Raw genomic sequence first — 24,834 nt, forward strand, 5'->3', positions numbered from 1 at the left:
TTTGACAAATCTTTATTGTCAACGGCGCCCCAAGCACTCAGTGGTAAATAAGATAGTCACAGGCAGGGCATGCACACTTAGAATTCATAGTCCAGTGAGGACACAAAGATGACTGCAGTGCAATATGTTAAGTCCTATGATAAGAGAAGAGCAGAGTGCAATATGAGTACAGAACCGGGGCCTCTGATGCAGACAGGAAGTTAGAGAAACCTTCCTGGAGGAAGTACTCTGAAATTGAGATCCTAAGCATAATAGAAGTAGATCATGTAAAAAGACAGTAAGTGTGTTCCAAACAGAGGTAATAAGCACAGAAGAAAAAAAAAAAAAGAATCAAACAGGATTTTATTTTTGTATATGCAGTTTTGGATCTTGCCATTTTCCGCTTACTTTTTTTATCCTGAGTCTCCATATCAACTGTTTTTGAAAATATTATTTGATTTTATTTTTTGAAAACATGATTTTAATAGCTGCATAGTAATCCATTGTGAGGATAGTGACTAATTTGTTTACCTATTTTCTTTTTTTTTAATGTTTATTCATTCTTGAGAGATAGAGCATGAGTGTGGGACAGGCAGAGAGAGAGAGAGAGAGAGACAGAATCTGAAGCAGGCTCCAGGCTCTGAGCTGTCAGCACAGAGCCAGATGCAGTGCTCAAACCCGTGAACCGTGATTTCATGACCTGAGCAGAAGTTGGACGCTCAACCGACTGAGCCCCTTGTTTACCTATTTTCAAAGGGCAATAGCATTTTTAAGGCTCATGATAATTGTTCTCTCCTTAAAAATATGAAATCATGTGACATAATCTTTACTGATCATAATAATATCCAAAATAAATCTCCTTTATTTGAGTATCTGTTGAAAACAATTTCTGCAACCCAATCTGATATCCAGCCATAGCAAATACTAAATTAAGCAAGTTATTCATTTACTGAATATTGGTTACATTTAACGATTTGTAAATTTTGCTGTAATTGTTTTTGCATGAATTGGCACAGGCTTCAGAGGGGCTTCAGGATTCTGGGGCTTTCACATTCTTGCGCTGTCTCTCAGAGACCCCTCTGTGTCCCTCATTCTTAGTTCTCCCTCAGGTCTGCATCTCAGTGCCTTCTTTATCCCCTCAGAACCCCTCTCTGGGATGTTAGCTAACATTTATCTCCATATTTTCCCCAGTAAATGATTATTTTTTTTGTCTGTGGCTCCATATCCTGAGGCTGCAAACCACTAGTTTCCTAAATAGTTTCTTAACCACATTTTGGGTAAAAATGTACATATAATTTATTTGACAAATTGCTGACATAGCAAATTGATTTTCTGGGTCAAACAGGAAAGATATTCACGGCTCTCACAGGAAGGAGATCACCTTCTTTGAGCTGTTTCAGATTTAATTCATATGATTGTTTTTTTATGCCTCCCTTTAAAATGGATATGCCTCAGCCTTCCATAACCCACATTTTAACCTGCTTTACAACAAGATTTTGGGGTTGTCTATTTTTGGTTTTGAGCGTTTGCATTTATTGCCTTGGCATTCACTCACGCTTACTTAGTGAGGCATATTTTGGAGAGAGATGATTCACTGACCACAGCCATGTGGGCACTAGCTGTTGAATTGAAATGCTGTTTTGAATTCAAATTTCCCTGCGTTTCATGTACTCTCATATCGCTGTGTGGCTTGTCGTGAGTTGGGGAGTTGTTTCAAACCCCAGAGCACTCAGTGGTAAGGTAACCTCTCAAATACATTTATTTCACGTGTAAGAAGTCATTGTCGTCCTGGCCCAGGAGAACACCTACATGAAAACCGAGAAGGTCTCTAGCTCCCTGATAGCTACCCCAGCCTTGCTCAGGGCCCCAGTCTCAGGCCATCAAGGTCCAATTCCTCTTCGTTCAAACGGGCAGCTTCTGGAGACCACTGCCTTGCAATGCCCACTTAATTTATGCAAAGTAGACTTAACATGTAACACCCAGTTCCCTGAAGTGAAGATTTTACTTAACACTTTAATCCGTGAAGCCGCTATCCACGTATCTTTATTGACAGATGTTTCACAAATTTGCATAATTTAAAATGCCTCCCAGGCCTATCAACTGATGCCTCAGAAAGGTGTGCCGGAAAGATAACAGAGTCCCAGCTGGGGCCACAGACTGCACTCCAGTTGTCTTTGGTGGTTTTCTGGTACTGACTTTTGAGAGCCAGCTCATGATCTCAGGATGTATGAAAAAACAATAATACTAACTGTATTACTACTCTCAGGTAAGTACATTTCTTTTTGTAGCATGATGCTGTTATAGTGGATGTCAGATTATAGGTTAAAATGTAAACTACCTGATTTTAGTTCTATCTTACTTAAATGAATAAATAAATGAGTAGTATCTCAGAGCCCAGTCTGGTGGATGGATTTCTATTGGGACTCAGCTGGTAAGGTAGAGGGAATTGGGTTAAGGAGTTCTGTAATTGTGGCTGGATCACAATTTTCCAGTAGCATGCTTCAGTTCAAAGCCTCGCCACAGTGAAAAGAATTGTACCAAATATAATGAGAAATGTCTCTGTGTGAATAAATGTATTGCCTTATTTGTGCTTAATGAGGTTAACTTCTAAATTAAATGGTCATTAATGAAAGTGATGGTGGATATGCGATCCTCAGTTTTCAAAACGTTTTGTGAAAAATTATAATCTCCTTCACCCGCCAAAAAAGTACAAGCTACAAGCATGAAGTCTGCATCCGTGGGGGAGCTGTTTCCCACGCTTTGGTCTTTCACTGAGGTATGATGGAGGAAGAAGAAAAAGCAGCTTATTGGCTTAAGTGTTAGGTGGTTTGGGGAGAAATCAAAATCAATTCATTAAGATAAAGAAATAATGTGGAGTATTACCAAGTTGTATTAAATTAGCAATATTTGGGGCCTTTTTCTGAGAATGTGATGGTTAATGTCTTCTCAAATGCATTGTCTACGTGTTGGAAATACATAGATAAGGAGCAGGCAGTTACTTGAAATGTGTGGAGCCCTCAGACATGGCTCTAACTCAAATTGGAGCACATACTAAGGATCTACTGGACACTCTCTAGGAGATAGAGAAGGGAGCCAGCATTTTCTAAGATATATTAGCCAATAAAAAAGTGTAATGGTTAAAGCATAGGGATGAGGAAGAGACAGAACTAAGCTCAAACCTGGTTTGACATCTGAAAGGCTGGGGGACATTAAGGCAAATGATCCCCTTTTCACCTCCCTATCTTCATCTGTAAAATGCCTACAGTGTTGGTACCTGCCTCCTACTAATGAAATAGGGACTATACAAAGGAATAGCAAATTAGTAAATAATTTAGCTATGATAGTAATTACTGGCTAGGGAACAAATCTGGGTGTGTGAGGATGATTTCTGAGAAGTCAGGGAAAATGGGACAATTACAGGAAAACAGGAGACTAACAAAATTACTCTTTTTTTTTAAGTAGCAAAATATGAAAACATTTAGCTTGAAGAAAAGAAAACAAGCAGAAGGGATGTAGTATAATATTTAAATATATTCCAATACTTCTAGAGCTATTACACAGAAAAGAAAAGAGGTACTGTGCTGTTCAGAGGGCAAAGAAGGCCTACTCAATCGAACTAGATACATTACCCAGGTTTTTGTGGCCGGGGGTGGGGAATATTTGGAAAGGATTCCTGGAGAAGAAATAAATGCTTCATGTCTACAACTGCGCAAGTGGATAGTGTACTAAGGTCTTCAATGACAGTTCATGAGAGGTCATCAGGGCCATGCGACCCCCAAAGGCCCCCCGCGGCCCTCATTGCAAATGCTGCCATCATCTTTGCGTTTTCTGAAACCATCCAAAGACAGTCTCTGGAATAATGGAATAATGGAAAGGTGTTTGAGCACCCCCTTACTCCCTAGTTTAAGTAGAGAATCTGGAAAGTGGTTTAAACATCTTTGGCTAGGGGAAAAAATAAAGAAAAGATGATATTTCTTTCCCTGGAGATCTTGAGGGTAAAGCCACTATTCCTAATTCTAAATTTATCAGATGTCATTCTCCAAATGGAGAGTAAGTTCTCTTGAAATTATTTGATTCCCAATCCCTGAATTCATTTACTCATTTGTTCGTTCGGCGCTTGTGTGTCAGGTGCTGGACACGGAGGCCATGCCAGTAGGAGCAGTGAGCTCCTGTGGAGCACACAGGGCAGTGAGAGGGAGCACCAGCCCTAAACTGAATAAGTAAATCACTAACATAAGAACGATGATAAAGAACACCAATAAAATTAAACCGGGAAAAGCGATAAACATAATGCAGAAGGCTGATTTACAAAAGGGTAGCAGGAAATTTTTCTTGGAGTAAGTGACATTTATGAAGAGAGGTGAACGACTGGAAGAAGCTGACCTCGCAAAAGTTGGGGGAAGGACAAAGGCAACATTTCTGACACTGGACAAGAGTGTGTTCAATGCTTTCATTTGAAAATCAGATTCGGACACTAAGAAGGAATTTGAGAATGCACTATTGTAACACTTCAACCAGGAAATTCATAAACCAGGACCCTCTAAAGTAAACCCTCAGTTTCCTGGTTTTACTTTAAAATTTGTGCAAAATTTGCATCCTAGGCCATAATTTATTGATTTAATTGGAAGATCCCAAGGAACAGGTGTTATCACAGGTTTTATTCGTTAGTGTATCTCCAGAATCTAGCACAGCTCTTGACATGTCCTAGGATATCGGGTGAATCAGCAAGGAAGCAAGTAAAGGGAGGGAGAAAAAGAGGAAGGGAGGGAGGAGAAGGAAGGAAAGAATATTTGTTTTCATTTGTTCAGGCAAAATGAGAGCTCTGTGTAGGTATACCATGATACCCTGGGCATCTTATTCCATATGTCAGCAGGTACATCAGTTTGAAAAGCACATGCTTAGAAGGAGTAAGTAAAGAAACAGGCATCTCCGTTTTCTCAGCGATCCAAAAAGAGAGCCTTTCTGTCCATGTAGATGTTGTAGGGAAGAGTTCTGAGCTGGGTTTCAGGGACTACTTGAATTTCTTACTAGTAAAACCTGTGTCTTTATTTATGCATCCCACACATTGCTAGGCACATAGTAAGCACTCAATAAATAATAATTGCAGAAATAACAAATGACCAGAATTTTGCAGCAGACTAGTTTCACTGTGGAAAATCAATTCATCCTCATGGGCATCCGTTTCCTTGTCCCTATTGAATAAAACACAGAATAGATAGTATCTAAAATCGCTTCCATCGCTTAACTTCTATGAGTTCCCAAAGGTCAGCCTGAGATGACCTGTAGCCTTGTTCCCAAACCTATAAATCTCATAATCTTGGGGTAAAATTGGGTTTTTAGACAGAAATGGACACCTCACTATGAATGCCTGGGGAAGGATCCCTCTAAGAAGGGAAAAAAGAGACGGTACCTCAAGACTGACACCCACTAATTTTAAATTGGCAAACCAGATTTAGCATTCTTGTGATGGATTTCTTTTTACTTTGGTTTCTAGAAGATTATTGAAAACATCTATGAACCTTTTGGGGAAGCACATTTTAAGTAATTTCCTCAACTTGTCTTTATAGGCTATAGTTCCTCTCAACTAACTACTGAAAGTGTCTCAATGACTCACGAAACACCAGTAAGGGCCATGACTGTTCAATCACCACGTAAGTTACCAACAAAAGTAGATGGGTAATAGATTTCCAGCCATTATCATCATTTCTCCATATTTAATTAGGAAAAGGTGAAAAAAAAACATAATTAGGAAAAGGTAAAAAAAAATGTAAAAGGTAAACTGAACAAATAATCTTTGCTTTCTAAGAGGCCTCTGTCATTAAGCAATGCTGACAAATATGAACAGGAAAACCAAGATACTGGCAGATGCATTTCATTGTGGTTACTCAAATAAACTTGGTTAGAATGTCTGCTGACTCTTATTTCAGGAATCTGATAGAGAAAAAAGCAAGAATTGTCGGCAAACAGAGGAGATACACCATCATTACGAATTTTCCCATTTTCAATTTTTTTTTAATTTTTTTTTCAACGTTTTTTATTTATTTTTGGGACAGAGAAAGACAGAGCATGAATGGGGGAGGGGCAGAGAGAGAGGGAGACACAGAATCGGAAACAGGCTCCAGGCTCTGAGCCATCAGCCCAGAGCCCGACACGGGGCTCGAACTCACGGACCGCGAGATCGTGACCTGGCTGAAGTCGGACGCTTAACCGACTGCGCCACCCAGGCGCCCCTCCCATTTTCAATTTTTAATAGGGCTTGTTTCTGTTATGATACACAACTTGCCCACATCTGTTACAATACACAGCTCATACATACCTGTTATGACGTACAACTCTATTGTGATACACAACCCCAAGCCGCCAACAGCCATACTCCCAGCAGCTAAGAGTAGCAGAAAAGTGTCAGACGCATAGAACCTTGGGACACTGTTCACTAAGAGACTTCTGTAACATCATGGGAGCCAGGCCCATGACTGTCTCAGAAAATTAAATGACTCTAAAACCATTGTAGGCCCCAAATCATAAAATACCATACATTCTTCTCTCTGTCCCCAGGCATCATACCAACTGCCAGAGCAAAGGTGCTGGAGGAGATTCCTGACATCTCAGCTAAAGCTTCAACTCCTCTGATATTTTGGAATCAGACTCAAATTTAGCAATTTGCTTTGAAGATACAAGCAAAAGGCCTGGGTTTCTTTCCAAGAAACCGACATAACTGACAGAAGTGTTAAACTTAAGCAATTACCCAGTGATAGAGACAATGAACTGTCACCTTTACAAAAACCATATATAAAGAGGGAACAAGGGTCATGGCATATATTTAACTTTTCATGTGTTCATTCAAGAAAAATGAGAAAAGTATTAGTTCAAACTGAACACTTTCTGTATATCAGGCACTATGCTAAGCCCTCTACGTGGATTTTATTCTGACAATATCTCTGTGGAATAGGTATTATTCCCATCGTGCAGATGAAAAAAAGAGGCTTGGAACGTTTTAAAAACTTGCCTGAGGACATACAGTCAGTGAGCAGGAAAGCTGGATACAAATCCAGGAGGTTTGACCATAGAACCCTCAGCCTTACCCAACATATTCTACTTTCTTCCTCAAGAGAGGAGAGCATCATTCCTGATCTGCTATCCAGAAATAAGCACTGTTGATATTTTGGTACAAATATTCCAGATGTTTTTTTCTAGGCATGTTCTGACTTCGGCTGAGGTCATGATCTCACGATTCATGGGTTCGAGCCCCGCATCTGGCTCTTTGCTGACAGCTCAGAGCCTGGAGCCTGCCTCAGATTCTGTGTCTCCCTCTCTCTGTTCCTCCCCTGCTAGCTCTCTGTTTCTTTCTGTCTCTCAAAAATAAATAAATGTTAAAAAATTTTTTTTAAAAATTACTGTGTATAATATTCTGAAACCTGACTTTTCCTCACTTAAAAAACATCTATTCCATATTAATGAGTACACTTACAAAACATTTTAATGGCTCCACAATATTACATTTGATGCCTAACTATGGTTTGTTTAACCTATGCTGTGTTTCAAATATTTAGGTTGTTTCTACTTTACAGTCTGTTTTTGTTTGTTTGTTTCAAGTTTTTATTTAAATTGTAATTAGTTAACATATAGGGTAATATTGGTTTCAGGAGTAGAATTTAGTGATTCATCACTTACATACAACACCCAGTGCTCATCACAAGTGCCTTCCTTAATACCTAAACAACACTACGATGGACATCCTTGTAAACTCATCTTTCTGTGAGAGAAAGATGTACTTTTTAAAGATTTTGATGAATATTGCTAAATTAAAGAGAATATGTACTTTTTAAACATTTTGATGAATATTGCTAAATTTGTTTCCCCAAAAGTTTTGCCAAAGTATATACCCATCAGTACATTTTGAAAGCATCTTGTCTCAGTACCTTCTTCCCAAATTGTGTCCCAGAAATCTGTATCTGAAATTAAGGTTAAGTGAAAAATATGGTGTATTTATGTTTTGACTTTTATTTCCTTGATTGCTAATGAAAACAAACCATTTCTGTGTGTGTGTGTGTGTGTGTGTGTGTGTGTGTGTGTTTAACAGCTTTACCAAGTTATAATTTGCATGCAGTGAAATTCACTAATTTCAAGTGTAGGACTCGGTGCTGAAGATTAGAATGGGACAAGTGAGGTACTCACCTCAGGACCAAATTTAAGGGGGCACCAAAACCTTAGTCATCAAGATAAATACTTTCATAAAGTATTTTTTAAAAACTCAAAATTAATTCAAAAAATCAATGATGAATAACATGTCAGAATTTTAAATTTTTTTTTCAACGTTTATTTATTTTTGGGACAGAGAGAAACAGAGCATGAATGGGGGAGGGGCAGAGAGAGAGGGAGACACAGAATCGGAAACAGGCTCCAGGCTCTGAGCCATCAGCGCAGAGCCTGACGCGGGGCTCGAACTCACGGACCGCGAGATCGTGACCTGGCTGAAGTCGGACGCTTAACCGACTGCGCCACCCAGGCGCCCCACATGTCAGAATTTTAAACATAGCTGGGATCCATCAGAGTCAGGTATGAGGTGAGGTGAGTGAGGTGAGGCAAACCAGTGCCAGGTCAGATCTTGGCTTCCAGTGGGCAGTTACTGAGAAGAAACATCTTAATCCACTCAGCAACTGAGCAACTGAGTTGCAGCTAGCAATCCATCTTTTTGAAAGCTCACTTTCTGTTCCCTGCCCTCCCCCCCCCCACACACACTTCTAGGGAATAGCACTTTGGAGGCCCCAACTTAAAAATCTCATGGCGTTTATTTTAAAAAGTTTTTTTAGAATAAGAGGTACCTGGCTGGCTCAGTTGGTAGAGCATATGGCTCTTGATCTCAGGGTCGTGAGTTTTGAGTGCCATGTTTGGTATGGAGAGTACTTGAATAAATAAATTTAAAAAAAATTTTTTTTACACGTGTTGAGTTTGTCATGACTCCCACTCCTCCTCAGTGGGCCCTGAACCCCTAGTTCTGTGAGACCATTAAAATCTCTCGCAAGTTTCAGGGCCTCTCAGGTCTCACTTGAAAATAGACAAATGTCTTCAGGGGAAAGCCAATGGCAAGCTCACCTCTCTGTACTTCCTCTCCACCTTCAGAGCCTACTGTCTTGGTAGGCTCTGATGCCCTCTCTAGATGTGTTAAATTTGCTCAGCTTTTCTACTTGTTGTGGACAGGAGGCTTGATCTGCAAGAAGCTAGTTTGCCTTGACGGGAAGCCAGAAGTTTTAGTTTATTCCTCCAGATGAGTTTCAGAATCATTTGGGAAAGTTATCCCTTGTGCAACATAAAAATATTCCAGGGTTATTTGGCTAGAATGGAATGAATGATAGAATGAAATGAATAAATTGGCTCAGAGCAAATAAAACATTTTGTAATAGTAAATCTTTGAATTGGGAATATATCATGTTTTTTCACTGAGCCCTACCTTATGTCCTCTGAAGAGTTTGAAAAAAATTCGGAAAAAAATTCTGAAAAAAACTTTAGATAAATTTTATGTATTTCCTTTTGAAGAGATATTTGACATGTCCTTTTATTGTTTTAATTAAAATATATTTCATTACATTTTCAAATTATCAATGGCCTAAGATGAATTTATCACTTTGTATACGTTCATTTTATAAGTGACATGGCTAACCTTATTTGGTTAAAATAGTTGACTCTCTTCAATTTCCAAAATTAAGAATCATATTCCTTATAAACGTGAAATTTTGTTTCTTCTTCACTTGAAATAAATGCTCATAGCTGCTTTTCTTATGATATTGCATTTGTTAGAACTTCTAAATGTTATTTATGTTAGTTAATGCTGCATAATGGTCGTGATAGTCATCCTTGTCTTGAGACTGTCTATAATATGAATGTCTCGCCATTAATTATGATGTCTGCGGCTTTCAGCAAATAATCCTTATGTTAAGAAATTTCTTGCTAGCGTTAAACAAAGAGCTTTAATCAAGAAAAAGAAAAGATCTTAAATTCTATAAAATGCCTTTTATGCATCATTGTTGAAACTTTGAAAGTTGACTTCCATAACTTAATGGTAAAATAATACATTTCCTGACAGTTGTCACAAGAAAGAAAGTATCTGTTATACCTAACATAACAGAAATACTTTTTAAACTTTTGTTTGGTTTTCTTTAAGAATGTCTGTTCATCTTATTAGTTTCTATTTATTTCACAGTATCTTTATTCTTCAATATGTTGAATGATGAATTATATCAATGGATATTATCACATTGTCCTATACCTCACATCCTAGTATTAATCACTTGGCTATTGTAAAGTATTCTTCTAATATCGTGCTGAATTTAATATTTGTCTTAGGATCATTTTACCTACATTTGTCATATATAATTTTTTTTGAAATACCTTTGTGAGTACACATGCATTTGCTATCAAAAAGTGAAAGAATTTTTGCCCATTTTATTTAAAAATAATTCATTAATCACTATGTGCAAGTTTTAAGTGAAAGATATTTTGAAGAAGAATCATCTCTTCCAATTATAGTAGAGGATTTTTTTAAATTTGTTTTTAATCTTTATTTTTGAGAGAGAGAGAGAGACAGAGTATGAGCAGGGGAGGGTGCCAGAGAGAGAGAGGGAGACACAGAATCTGAAGCAGGCTCCAGGCTCTGAGCTGTCAGCACAGAGCCTGACATGGGGATCAAAGTCACAAACTGCGAGATCATGACCTGAGCCAAAGTCAGATGCTTAACCGACTGAGCCACCCAGGTGCCTCTCTATTTGGGAATTTTTGTTAAGAGTTTCTTTGTATACAAATTATTATACGTAAGCACCAGAAAAGAAGGTGCCATCTTTATTTTTAGTATACAAAATTCTATGTATAGCTAATCAACTTTGGTGCATCCATCTCTAGATGGGTATAGTATAGATTAGGTTCGGTATACACTTACATTCCAAAGATTAATAGCCAGCATTCATAGAGCATTTACCTACTGCCAAGCACTACTCTAAGCCAGGTACATATATTTAATTTTTTGTGTGTGGAGACATACATGTAATAAAATTCACCATTTTAACCATTTTTAAATGTGCAACTCAGTGGTGGTATTTAATACATTCACAATGCTGTACTCCTGTAGCTGTTATCTAGTTTCAGAACATTTTCATAAGCTTAAAAGGAAGTACCAAATGCATTAAACTCTTATTCCCCACCCCCCACCCCTACCAGCCTTGGCAACAGCTAATTTGCTTTCTGTCTCTGTTTCCCTATTCTGAATATTTCATATACATGTAATCGTAAATACATGGTCTTTATGTCTGGCTTCATTCACTTAGCATGTAGCAAATGTTAGTACTTCATTCTATTTTATGAATGAATAATATTCTATTGCATGGATGTACCACATCTTATTTATTCATTCATCAGTTGATAGACCGGTCTTGTGTACATTTTTGGCTTTTGGAAATAGTGTTGTTATAAAAATTCTTGTACAAGTTTTTTTTTTTTTTAACACTTGTTTTCAATTCTCTTTTGAGTGTATCTAGGAGTAGAAATTCTGAGTCATATGGTATGTTATGTATAACTTATTGAGAAAATGCCATACTTTTTCCACAGAAGCTTCACTATTTTACAGCCCCTCCAGGAGTGTATGAGATTCCAATATCTCCACATCTTCAGCAACACTTGTTATTTTCTAGTAGGTGTGAAGTCATATTTCATTGTGATTTCCATTTCCTTTGATTTCCATTTCCTTAGTGACTAATGGTGTTGAGCATCTTTTCATGTGGTTGTCGGCCATTTGTGTATCTTCTTTGGAGAAATGTCTACTCAAGTTCTTTGCCCGTTTTTAAATTGGGTTGTTTGTGGTTTTGTTACATTATAACAGTTCTTTATATACTCTGTATACAAGACCCTTATCAGATAGATGATTTGTAAATATTTTCTCCCATCCTGTGGATCATGTTTTTACTCTCTTGAGAACATCCTTTGATAACACAAAAAGTTTATAATTTTGATGAAGTCCAATTTATCTATTTTCTAAAATTTTGTTGCATGTGCCTTAGGTGTCCTATATTGTAAAAGAAAACCACTGCAAATCCAAGAACATAAAGATTTACTCCCATGTTTCCTTCTAAGCGTTTTATAATTTTAACTCATATTTATGTCTTCGGTCCTTTTTTTGATCTGATATTTTTAGATGATGTGAGATAAGAATCCAACTTCACTCTTTTGCATTAGGATACTAGTTGTCTCACACAATTTGTTGAAGAGACTGTTCTTTCACTATTTAATGGTCTTGGAACCCTTGTTGAAAATTGATTGATAAAAATGTGGGTTTATTTCTACACTCCCAATTCTATTCCTTTGATTCTTTGAGCAGCAGCACATTGTTTTTTTTGTTTTGTTTTGTTTTGTTGTGGGATTTTTGTTGTTGTTGTTGTTTTGTTTTTTGGGGTTTTTTTTTTTTTTGGTCCTCAGAGTTTATTTTTTATTTATTTTTTTAATTTTATTTTTTATTTTTTAAAATTTACATCCAAATTAGCTAGCATACAGTGCAGCAATAATTTCAGGAGTAGATTCCTTGATGCCCCTTACCCATTTAGCCCATTGCCCCTCCCACAACCCCTCCAGCAACCCTCAGTTTGTTCTCCATATTTATGAGTCTCTTCTGTTTTGTCCCCCTCCCTGTTTTTATATTATTTTTGTTTCCCTTCCCTTATGTTCATTTGTTTTGTCTCTTAAAGTCATCATATGAGTGAAGTCATATGATTTTTGTCTTTCTCTGAGTAACTAATTTCACTTAGCATAATACTCTCCAGTTCCATCCACGTGGTTGCAAATGGCAAGATTTCATTCTTTTTGATTGCCGAGTAATACTCCATTGTATATATATACCGTATCTTCTTTATCCATTCATCCATCGATGGACATTTGGGCTCTTTCCACACTTTGGCTACTGTTGATAGTGCTGCTATAAACATGGGGGTGCATGTGTCCCTTCGAAACAGCACACCTGTATCCCGTGGATAAATGCCTAGTAGTGCAATTGCTGGGTCGTAGGGTAGTTCTATTTTTAGTTTTTTGAGGAACCTCCATACTGTTTTCCAGAGTGGCTTCACCAGCTTGCATTCCCACCAACAATGCAAAAGAGATCCTCTTTCTCTGCATCCTCACCAACATCTGTTGTTGCCTGAGTTGCTAATGTTAGCCATTCTGACGGGTGTGAGGTGGTATCTCATGGTGGTTTTGATTTGTGTTTTCCTGATGATGAGTGACGTTGAGCATTTTTTCATAAGTCAGTTGGCCATCTGGATGTCTTCTTTGGAGAAGTGTCTATTCATGTCTTTTGCCCATTTCTTCACTGGATTCTTTGTTTTTTGGTGTTGAGTTTGATAAGTTCTTTATAGATTTTGGATACTAACCCTTTATCTGATATGTCATTTGCAAATATCTTCTCCCATTCTGTCAGTTGCCTTTAGTTTTACTGATTGTTTCCTTCGTTGTGCAGAAGCTTTTTATTTTGATGAGGTCCCAGTAGTTCATTTTTACTTTTGTTTCCCTTGCCTCCAGAGATGTGTTGAGTAAGAAGTTTAGCAGCACACTGTTTAGATTACTGTTGCTTTGTATTAAGTTTTGAAATTTTGAAGTGTAAGTCCTCCACCTTTGTTCTTTTTCAAGATTAATTTGGTTATTTGTGGTTCTAGAAATTCCATAGGAATTTTAAGAACAGCTTTTCTATTTGTGCAAAAATTTACACATATTTTAACTCATTTTACTAAGTCAGTAATTTATAAGGTAAGCAACAATTATTATCCCCATTTTACAAAAGATGAAACAAGGGTACTGAGAAATTACCCAACCTGCCCAAGGCCTCAACTAGTAGGCAAATTAGTTTGAACCCACAAAGGCTGGCTCTAGAATCTATGCACTTAATACATTAAACTACCTCATTTGTCATATGGGCTTGTTTCAGGCTTGGCTCTTCTGACTTGCAACATTGTCAGTGTTCTGCTTATGCTTTCACTAAAGTGGAGCCTATAATGAAAGCTGATGGCCTGTCTTCTGCTGCTGCACTTAATGAACCCTAATTGGGGGACTGTGATGTTAGCCTTTTGCTCCTTTTAATCTGGGCTAGGTACCTTTTAATCTAAGGATCATACCTTTGACGATTACCACTTATTTCTCAGTCATGATTGCACTTAAAAATCAAATGAAAGAAAATAATCCTAAAGTACGGAAAGTGAGTATAGTCCATCTATTGAAGCCAACTGGAAAGATGAACCACGGCAGTGAAATTGCATCTTGCTAGGAGAGACACTGCACAAATATGCCTCTTGGTGTCCTCTGAGCTATTCTGTCACGTACAGATCTCAAAGCCATCTTGTCAGGCAATTCAGCAACGTCACTTCAAAATGAGTCTATAGGAATGTAGGAACACACCGTAAAGTTTATTCTCATTGATTTATTACTCCAGAAAAGTCAACATCAATCACTTGTGATTGCAAGTCAGATATTCTTCAGGTCCTGTCAGTATTTTGTTTTGTTTTGTTTTTGCTTCATTGATCTATCACTGTTAAAATTGTTCCACAACCATTGTAATTCTGTCAATTTCTTCTTTTGCTTTATATTTCTTGTTGCTCTGTTTTGGGGATATAATAGCCCATATTTACCTAAGAATCATTGTGTAATAGATCCTTTAACAGTATAAATTAATCCTCCATGTCTTTTTAAGTGTCTTTGCCTTTAATTCTACTTTGTCTAATCTTAAATTTTTGATTCCTGTTTTTATTTATTTTTATTTGTCTAACATACCTTCGCACTTTTTTTTTTTTTACACATTTTGCATTCTTTAGTTTTGTTTGTGCTCCTTGTGATCTAGCATACATTTGTTGGGGCCTTTTATCCTATTTTGACTCAATCTAAAGGTCTTTGTATTTTAATATGGAAATTTAACTTATGTACATTTATGGGCTCACAAGTGACATGTAGTATCTTTTGTTGCCTTTATTCCACACTTTTCTTTTTTTAATGATTTATTTCTGATGTTTTGACATACACACTATGGTCAGTTTGCTTTTATCCTCCTCCTGTTTTGAATGTATATAACCTATTTGTAATTATCCCAGTGGTTAACTTTATGTTCTGAAGAATTCTCTCTCAGAACTCTTAAATCATTTTAATGATGCAGTACACTTAGAAACTGTAACTGCTTTTAGGGACTCTATAAAAGCTGGATAAGATTGTTCTAGGGTGGAGCCAACTTGGCAACAGCTCATGGGTGCCTTGAATGGATTTCAGTTGTGTCATGGGATGTTGATTTCCTCAGCCCCTCCGGAGGCCAGGTATTCAGGTAGGGTACAGCAAGGTATATCAACGTTAGGACACATTCACATGTGATTAGGACGTAGTGAATGTATACTGTAAGTCATTGTGCACAAATACATAAACATGTATCAAACAAAATTCCACAAAATAATAAGTATCCTTATTATGTGTGATGCAGTCTCTTCTATTTTGTACAATTTACTATTTTAATGCCAGTAATGACACAGTGAATTGATTTCAAGGCCCATTAATGAAGGAATTCACTATCTTAACTACATGTTGGAATTATCTGAGGGACTGTCTCTATAAGATACTGACAACTGAGTTCCATAGCCAGAGATTCTAAATACAGTAATGCAGGAGCCAGCAAACTACAGCCTGGGAGCCAAACCCAGACCACCACTTGGATAGCCTGCAAGTTAACAATGGCTTTTACTTTTTTAAGTGCTTTAAAAAATCAGAAGAATAATAATACTTTGTGACATGTGAATATTGTGTAAAATTAAAATGTTAGTGTCTATCGGGGTGCCTGGGTGGCTCAGTCTGTTAAGCGAACGACTTCAGGTCAGGTCATGATCTCATGGTCCGTAGGTTCGAGCCCCATGTCGAGTTCTGTGCTGACAGCTCAGAGCCTGGAGCCTGCTTCGGATTCTGCGTCTCCCCCTTTCTCTGCCCTTCCCCTGCTCATGCTCTGTCTCTCTCTGCCTCTCAATAATAAATGAAAGTTAAAAAAAATTAATAAAATCTATAAAATCAATAAAATGTTAGTGTCTATCAATAATTGTTGGAACAAAGCCACACTTATTTATTTATGCTTTGGCTTACACGTTGCCTGTAGCTACTTTTGTACTGTAACGACAAGAGCTGTAACAGAGACCAACATGTGGCCCACAAAACCTCAGATATTTATTCTTTGTCCCTTTACAGAAAGTCTGCCAACTCTTGCACAAGGGATTTCATTCTGCAATTTGAAAAGTCAGTTTGAGACTGAGGATTTCCTAGCTAAGTTCTCGCAGAGCTCCATGGAGCTGCCTCTAGCTGGCAGTGGACACAGGGTGCGAGGCTCCAGGCTTACTGCCCACCTTCCCAGTAGAGCCATTCCACCTGTCGTCTGTTTCACACACTCAGGAGCTTACCCTTGCAAACTGCATGTAGTTAAATCAACTGCAGGGGGAGAGGGGCTTTTCTAAGACAAAACCACAAGACGTACCATCATGTAATATGGAAAATTGTGAATGTTAGTATTTCTCAAGCAAATCAGGCTACTATCCAATTGTCTTCTGAATTTGTTCAAGCTCTAGATAAGGGTGCCATAAGAACCTCAGAAAATTTAAGAGTAGCTCTCAAAGCCCTGGAAAATGAAGCTTCTACATGTGGATTTAGTCTGGAGCAATGGCTCCTGCCACTGGCAGCACACTGGAATCTCATGCCTGTGAACCACAGATGGTTCTAATATGCAGTCAGGATTGAGAATGTTGATCTAGTTTTTAGTGTTGCTATTTGTCGTTGTTCAACCAGTGGCAGAAAGTATCAGTGGTGTGAGAACCTTGGGATAAGATTTTCTTTTTTTTTTTTTTTTCATTTTCCCAAGCAAGTGCACCACTGGGGGAGGGGCAGAAGGAAAGTGGCTCCCAAGCAGGCTCCACACCCGATGCAGGGCTTCATCTCACAATCATTGAGATCATGACCTGAGTCAAAATCAAGAGTCGGATGCTTAACTGACTGAGCCACCCAGGCGCCCCTTCACTTTTAATTAGAATTTTTCTCATCCAGCCTAACTCCTTAAGTTCAAACCTAATGTGTGCAGGAAGTTCAGCTGCCAAAATGCCAATGTTTTAAATAAAGCTGGCACACCTAAAGTACGTGATCCTCTTTTGTTCTGAGGATTTGGGAGAGGCATAGTAAGTGGATTGAAAGATGCTTGGCTCAAAAAAAGGGAGGTTTCAGCTAACAAATTGTTACTAACCAGAAACATCTGTCTTTCCATAACATGGCTGTGACACTACATGTCACCCTGCCCTTCTGTGTTAGAGGTACCCCCCTCCCACCTCAGGTTACACACAAGGTGAGTTATTATTTTTGTATCTTTTCACTTAGCCCTACTTTGCCATAAGTGAAGACTTGTTTGAGAGTAGTTACATAATTTGTTGAGAACTTAATCTCTCAAAGCAACTTACTTGGGGCTCTCATTCTTTTTATTCTGCATAGATCATAGTAGACCTTTGCAGACAGCTCTGCAGTCAAATAGATCTGAATTTAAAACCCAGCTCTGCCATTTATCAACTGAATCTCTTAGGCAAGCTAAGAGATTTCTGATCTTTGTTTCTGATCTTTGTTTTTCTCCTCTACAAATAATGGTTAATATATAATAATATGCTCTCAGGTTTTGAAGGTGGCAAGAGAGGATACCCAGCATGTAGTGAATACATAATGTGTTAAATATGAATATTATTATCTCAGCCATATAAATTTCCATGATTCTGGAGTAGTGACATTCTTTACAGGATATCTGTTCCATTACTCTCATATTAGAAGCAAGAAACTGAGGCTCAGATAAGTTTAGTGACTTACTCAGATCCTCAGCCAGTTAGTGGCAAAGCTTGGACTGGACTGGAACTCTGACCTCTTTTCTCACTGGGACAATGTAGATGAACATCCCTGGCTTTCTTTCTGTCTGGGCTGAAGAACGTACAGTGGCCGAGATTATAGGCTGATTTATCTCTCTAACCCTGCTGCCTCAACAATGATTTGGGACAACGAGAATGGCCAGCAGCTGGGTAGTACAGAACCAGGCTATGAAGTTCGAGGTTCCTGAGGGGAAGCTGTTGTCATTCTAGTCCACAGCAGCTTCAAGTCAGACTCAATGAGGAGCTATTATTCTATCAAGTTAAGGAAAGGCCGAAGTGTGACTACCTCGCTTCAAGGGAACTACCAGAGCATGTCACTCTATAGACGAACAGAAGCTGGGTCATTGCATTTGACAGCTCACCTGCTAAATGCACCAGTTAACAGGCTGTTCCCTTCCTTAAGAGCTAGGGATCAGAAAGTTCAAACAGAATATTGAGGGCTATTCAAAACACTAGGCTCGGGGCGCCTGGGTGGCGCAGTCGGTTAAGTGTCCGACTTCAGCCAGGTCACGATCTCGCGGTCCCTGAGTTCGAGCCCCGCGTCGGGCTCTGGGCTGATGGCTCGGATCCTGGAGCCTGTTTCCGATTCTGTGTCTCCCTCTCTCTCTGCCCCTCCCCCGTTCATGCTCTGTCTCTCTCTGTCCCAAAAATAAATAAAAAACGTTGAAAAAAATTAAAAACAAAACAAAACACTAGGCTCAAATATTATCACAACAACCACTCTGTTCTTTAGCAAGCTCATTTTTTCTGAATTGTAACTGGCTATTTTGGCTTACTAAAACCCTTTCAAAAAAGAAAAATGAATGACAGCTTGAGTTTGTCAATCCTTTGGTTCAAGAGCAAAATTGAGTATATTATTGCTTAACAACAAAAGCCTTCTCCAAACATTTTTTTGGGGGTGGGGGTGGGGCAGGCAAGATCCCCATTTATACATTCATTCTGTATAAAATAATAGGGCCTGGCAGAAAAGACACTCGGTTGGAAGTCAGCGGATGTGTGTTTTTGTCACTGTTTTACCACAGATTAGCTATGTAAAACTTCCACAAATAAATGTATCAACCAATATTCATGGTCATCCCGTGCCAAAAAAAAAAAAAAAACAAACCTATAGCACTTAGAAAATTTAGTTTTCTGAGTTGGAAACTAAGGCATTTCATATGCAGGATGTGTCCTTGTAAGAGTTTGCTCTTGTAAGATAAGACTTCTATCAACTGTAAGTCAGGAGGGAACCAAACCCAAACCAACAGCTGTAAGAGCTGACTTTATCACATCATGACAGGAGCTCGGCTACTGGAAGTTTTGGCATAAAGCAAAATTGTAGGCTATTTGTCCAATATTGCACTTTATTTTTATTCCTTCTAATAACATTTCATGTTAGAATGTCAACTATTTGGGAGAGCCGTGTGATTTGGTGGATAGAGCACAGAGGATGGTGTTAGGAGACTGGACCTATTCCCCATTGTATCCCTAAATGTGTCCCCTAAATGGGGAATGGACCTCTATTCCCCATTGTATCCCTAAATGTGTCCTGGGCCCACAAGTTGCCCCTCCTTCTTGGTACCCTGGGAATAGTGACAGGGACCTTCTCATGTTCCCTGCCTCAATATACAGATGTCTCAGTCTGTTTTAGTGCACAACTGTGAGGGCAGAGCTGTGAGGGTAAGAAGAAAGGAGGTGAATGTTCTGGAACAATTCAGATATTATAAGTGTGAGATGATACAGTCAAGAAAATTTGGAATCTTTAATATTCTGGGTGGTATATTAATTCATGCATTACACCCTTCCAGAACCTAAAATTATGTGATTCAGTTCCAGTCTCTGTAATGTACTTTGTACAAAGTGCCATAGCAAATGCCATTTCAGTATTTGGGGACTGAAACAAAATTTTAAATGAGGAATTTGAGGCCTTGCTGAAGCTACCCTTGTGTTTTATTTTGCACTAATTTTCTACTTAAACTTTAAATTCTTGTCAATCTGAGAAGTTTGCCAGCCTTTGTCGGCCACCTGTCTCCTGGTCTCCACACAAATGCACACTGCAATGTGCATATATTGAATATATTGAATATATATATATTCTACATATATATATATATTCAATGCAATGTGCATATATTGAATATATTGAATATATATTCTATATATATATTCAATATATATATTCTACATATATATATTCTATATATACATTCTATATATATGTTCTATATATATTCTATATATATATTCAATATATATATTCTATATATATTCAATATATATTCTATATATATTCAATATAATATATTCTATATATATTCAATATATATATATTCTATATATATATTCTATATATATATTCTATATATATATATTCAATATATATTCTATATATATTCAATATATATACACATATATATGGCAGTGGGATTTTTCAGGAATAGTCTGGCTGTGCTCTTCCTAGGAAAAGTGAACAGATTTAAAAAATGACCCTAGTGTCAAAATTACTAGAACAGTAATGGTTGTAGCAAGAGGCTATAGCAAGAGGACACTGAGGGCTAAGAGATGTAATGTAATTAGTACAATAAATTGGTGTGAAAAAGACAAAATGAATAATACATGACTATTTTAAAACTCCTTGGCCCTAGGATCCCAGAATTTAATTGTCTTTTGTGTGTGTGTGTACAATGCACCCCAATGTTCACCAGCTAATATGCTAATACATCCAAGAAATCTTGCTGACAAGATTTTGACCAGTCACAGATCTGGAAATGGAAACATTATTGGAACCAGCAGAAATAGGTCTTGGTTCTATTCCTTCCCAGCTGTGTTAAACTGAGCTTATCATTTAATTTTTATGATATCAAATTTCTTATGTGTAAAGTAAGGAAGTTGGATTAGTTGTTCCAAGAGACCTTGTAATATGAAATGTAAAAGGACCTTCTGAGTTAAAAAGGACAGTATTTAAATTGACCTTTCATTAGCGAATGATGCAATCAGATTTGTTGAAAGCCAATTTACTTACAGAAATCTGGGGGCCCAGAGCACAAGAGAAAAAGAGAGAGAGAGAGAGAGAGAGGCCTTTCTCATAAGCCCATCCCTAAGAGGTTTAGGCAAACCACATCTGTTGTTCAATGGTTGCAAATTTGCTTGGATGCTTTCTACCTAATCAATCTAACTGAAGATTCTATTGTAAAAAGCCCTGTGTATCCCCTTATTTACAGAAATTTTGCTGCTTTGCATAACTGCATGTGTCCTCAGATGTCCATTAGCTGATTAGGGCCAAGGAATGTGGGAGAGCGAGATAGACTGGAGAGCTATTGCTGTCAAATGTAAACATCAAAATACTCCCAATGGTTGTTACGGGTATATATTATGGATTTTGGTTTCCTTACCTTGAATTTTGAAAGTAGCTTAAGCACCTGGGAATGTACAAAGAGATACTTCTTTTGTTTCTCCTAGGTGACATTTTCAACCAGGGGCTAGTTTATTTAATTTGAAGTGTTTGATAAAATTACTCAATTTGTCCCGTGTGAATCTATCTTAGAATAACCAGCAAGTTCTGTAAAATTTAACTAAGTACTAGAAAATATAAAAATTTATGTGAGTGAGTAGAGCTATTTTTCTTTCAAGCTGACTTTTTTTTTTTTGCAAACTATGTATTTTAGTAACAGATATCTGAGTCCTCTTCATACTGCTAAGCAAGCACAAGTATTAACTACTATTGAAATATTTACAAGATAATCTATTTTTCTTTCTGAAAATGGAAGGAAAACCTTGACAAAGATCATTTTATAGATCAGCTCCAGATATTTGATTATTGAGCAAAAGAAGTTTAAAAGCATTTTTTATTAAGTTGCTCTTAAGACATTTGTTTATTTATTTACTGTAAGTATTTACTTACTGTGTTGGTGACTTTAGGTGACTGTGGTAAGAAATTGCATCAAAACAACTAAATCTGGAGAATTAAAGCAGGTATTTCTAAGAACATAACTGGAAATTTTTAGCCTCAAATCAATTTGGCCACCATTCAGGTTTTGTAAGGGTGCAAGTAAAACACAACATTCATAACTGGGACTTGAATAAAGTATATGCAACTTTTGGAAATTGCCCCAAGGACTTTGTTCCTCTAAACAATGTGTTGCCTTTGATGTTAGATGTTCCTGAGCTCTGACTACAATTTGGAGCTTTGGGCTTCAGCCTCTACTTCTTCGGAACAAAATTTCCACTAAACTCTCCTTTCCTCTCAGAAATAGCTGTTGGAAAAGAAAAAAAGTCTATTTGCTAGAGAATTAAAATGGTTTTGATAAAGTTCAAGACTTATTTTGACGAGGTCTCTTTCCCTAAGCATCTTCTCATTTCAATATCAAAAATTTTTTAAAAGTTACATGTACTTTGCTTATACATTTAAAATACTTTTTTCTCCTCCTCTGACTTTGTTTAAAATTCAGAGCACTAATGTACCAGTTTTAAGAAATGTTAGATACTATTGTTGGGTCTTTGCCATATTTTTTTACAACTTGCTGTAATTTTCTCCTCCTTTAAGCCTTTAGACTACAGGCCTTCTCCACCAAAAGCAATGCAAAGTAGTGATAAGGAAGCTCTGTGAGGAGGTGTGGCTGGGTTCCCAGGGGACTGCTTATCTTGACCACTACTGAACACAAGGTGGGATCCTCTTAAGATGAGTTCTGGGCATGCTCTTTTTTCCCACATCATCCAGCCTGCTATTGACAGTGATCTTCCCCAAATGAACATTTGGTTCAAACCCTTTATGGTCTTTCCAATGCTTTAAGGATATAGCCCAAATTCCCTACCACAGCCCACACCACATCGCACTTCACTACCTCTTCAGCTGTTTCCCTTGTTTGCTGCATTGGTCTCTTCACATCTGGTGCTGCAGTTGCATAGATACTTGCAGTTCCCTTAATAGTATCAAATTCCAACACATTGCTGACACTAACGACTCTATACCTAAATAGCCACACAGTCAAAATCCTAGAGTTCTCTCAAGAGGAGAACACCTCATGGAGGTGTTCCTTTCCACCTTCTCCTCCTTCCCAGAGAATTGACCATAGTCTCCTTTGTGCTCCCACTTCCCCACCACCCTAAGACACCTTATTATACATGGGTTAAATCTTTGGATTTCTTTACTAAACTGGAATTTCCTTGCCGTGAAGACCGTGAATTATTCGTTTGTTGGTTTGTTTGTTGTGTTCTTTGTAAACATGCTAAAACACTTTTGTAAATTCATGTATAAATGAATGAATACCCAAGGTTCCCTGTAACCATGATGGCCCTGGTAAGACAGATTTGGATTACAAATAGTCAATCATAAGGTTTCACTGGGACTCTACCACACCATGCCAAACCCTGGAGACTTGGTAGAGTTTGTGGTCTAGGTAGGGAAAATAAGAAAGGACCTCCAAAAGGAAATGGTATTAAACTGAGACCTGAAAAGCAGATAACTAGGCAAGACGAGGCTGGGAAGGGATATTTCTGGCAAAGGGAAGAGGAAGCACAAAGGTGTGGGCATCGAAAGAGTACAGGACATTTCAGGAACCAAGAGGCGTCTTAGTGTGGCTTGCACCTGCAGAGAGAAGGTTGGGGGCAAGCAATGAGGTGTGGAGGAAAGCGGGGGAGGGCTGGATCACACAAGGCCTTATAGGTGTGCATAAAGAGGAGGGGGTCCGCGGCCCTTAGACTGAGCACACCTCCCTCACTGGCCCCAGACTCCTGAAGTCCCTGATGTCCTGTGGAAGACTTAGGAAGCCTGGAGGAGGGGCGTATTTGTGCTCACAGTGAAAACTCCTCACTGGCTTCAGTTAAAGTTTTTAGCATTTTAACACTTTTAACCCTTAAAAATTTGGGTGTGGTTTGTTTTCTTTCTCACTTTTAGATTTTTTTTCTTGGGCTTAAAATATGTGAATGTTATTGAAATGTTTAAAGTATTTTGTTGGTCTTCTGTGAATGCGTGTTTTTCAAATATTCTTGCACTCATTCTGTACCTGCCACTTTGAGTAGGGCTTATTTACTTCCTTGTTATGTTCATTTTAGATGCAATCTGGAAACTCACCTAGTTGTTTCTCTATAAGAAATTGGCCAAAAAGTGTATAACTATTAGTATTTCACTGAATACCTATTATGTACAAAGCACTCTTCTAATGCTGAGGGAATTCAAAATGAGCTAGCCCTGGGAACTAGCAGCCCTGGAAACAAGTTTTACATCTCAAAAGAATCTATTTGGTGTCCTAAAGCAATTATAAATTAATGCCCTACATGTAAATAATTATACTGAACTGAAGGGTATAAAGGAGATGTAACATTAACTAAGAGCTATAGATAAGTTCGTTCATTAGTTATCCTTTTTTATAATTTTTACACACTTTCATTGATCCTCAATAAAAATATTTCTTTCCATAATTTTGATCTTAATATTTGCTGGAACTTCAAATATCATCACCAGGTTATTGTTTAAAAATGTTTTTTCTTATATTATCTTTTAAATCATCACACCTGAGTGTTGAAGATTAACTTAGAGGTGTATTTCATTTATCATATGTAGTGAATCTGTACAGCAGTTTTTTTAAATACATGTGATGAATCAGGTGGTTGGACCAAGTTGAAGAACATGGTGAAAATAGGATTTATAAAAGAGGGGAAAACATTGCAGAAAACAGTTTGGGGATAATGTTTCCTGCCTGCACAATTTGGGGGTAAGGAGTAGCTGGCAGCTGGTAGGAAGAGGCAGGTCTTGGTACTCTGACCTTGAGTAGACTGACCAGAAATGTCAGACATTTTCAGTTCTTTGTAGATTCCCCAGGAAACCTTGAGCATTTAGCTGAAGCGCCAAAGTGACACTCTCTCTGGGGAACGTCTGGAGGCACTTTTCCACTCACTCTTCATTGTGGTTGGGCCCCATTTCTCTCACTAGAATGTTTCAAAGGTA

At 37.9% G+C, this 24,834-nt stretch overlaps 1 protein-coding gene across 2 annotated transcripts in view; it reads left to right on the top strand.

Moving 5' to 3' along the window:
* Positions 1-2,078: 2,078 nt before the first annotated feature.
* GYPA (glycophorin A (MNS blood group)) overlaps positions 2,079-24,834 on the top strand; it is a 37,157-nt gene continuing 14,401 nt past the window's right edge. The window contains exons 1-2 of one of the 2 annotated variants that reach the window (XM_019828917.3): positions 2,084-2,245; positions 5,547-5,630. In XM_019828917.3, the coding sequence (XP_019684476.1) occupies positions 2,203-2,245; positions 5,547-5,630 (127 nt within the window). In that variant the 5' untranslated portion in view covers positions 2,084-2,202. Of the gene's footprint in view, positions 2,246-5,546; positions 5,631-24,834 lie in introns of both variants that reach the window. The other variant, XM_019828918.3, reaches the window with a different exon arrangement.

This window comes from Felis catus, chromosome B1, assembly GCF_018350175.1.
Source record: "Felis catus isolate Fca126 chromosome B1, F.catus_Fca126_mat1.0, whole genome shotgun sequence".
NCBI lineage: Eukaryota > Metazoa > Chordata > Mammalia > Carnivora > Felidae > Felis > Felis catus.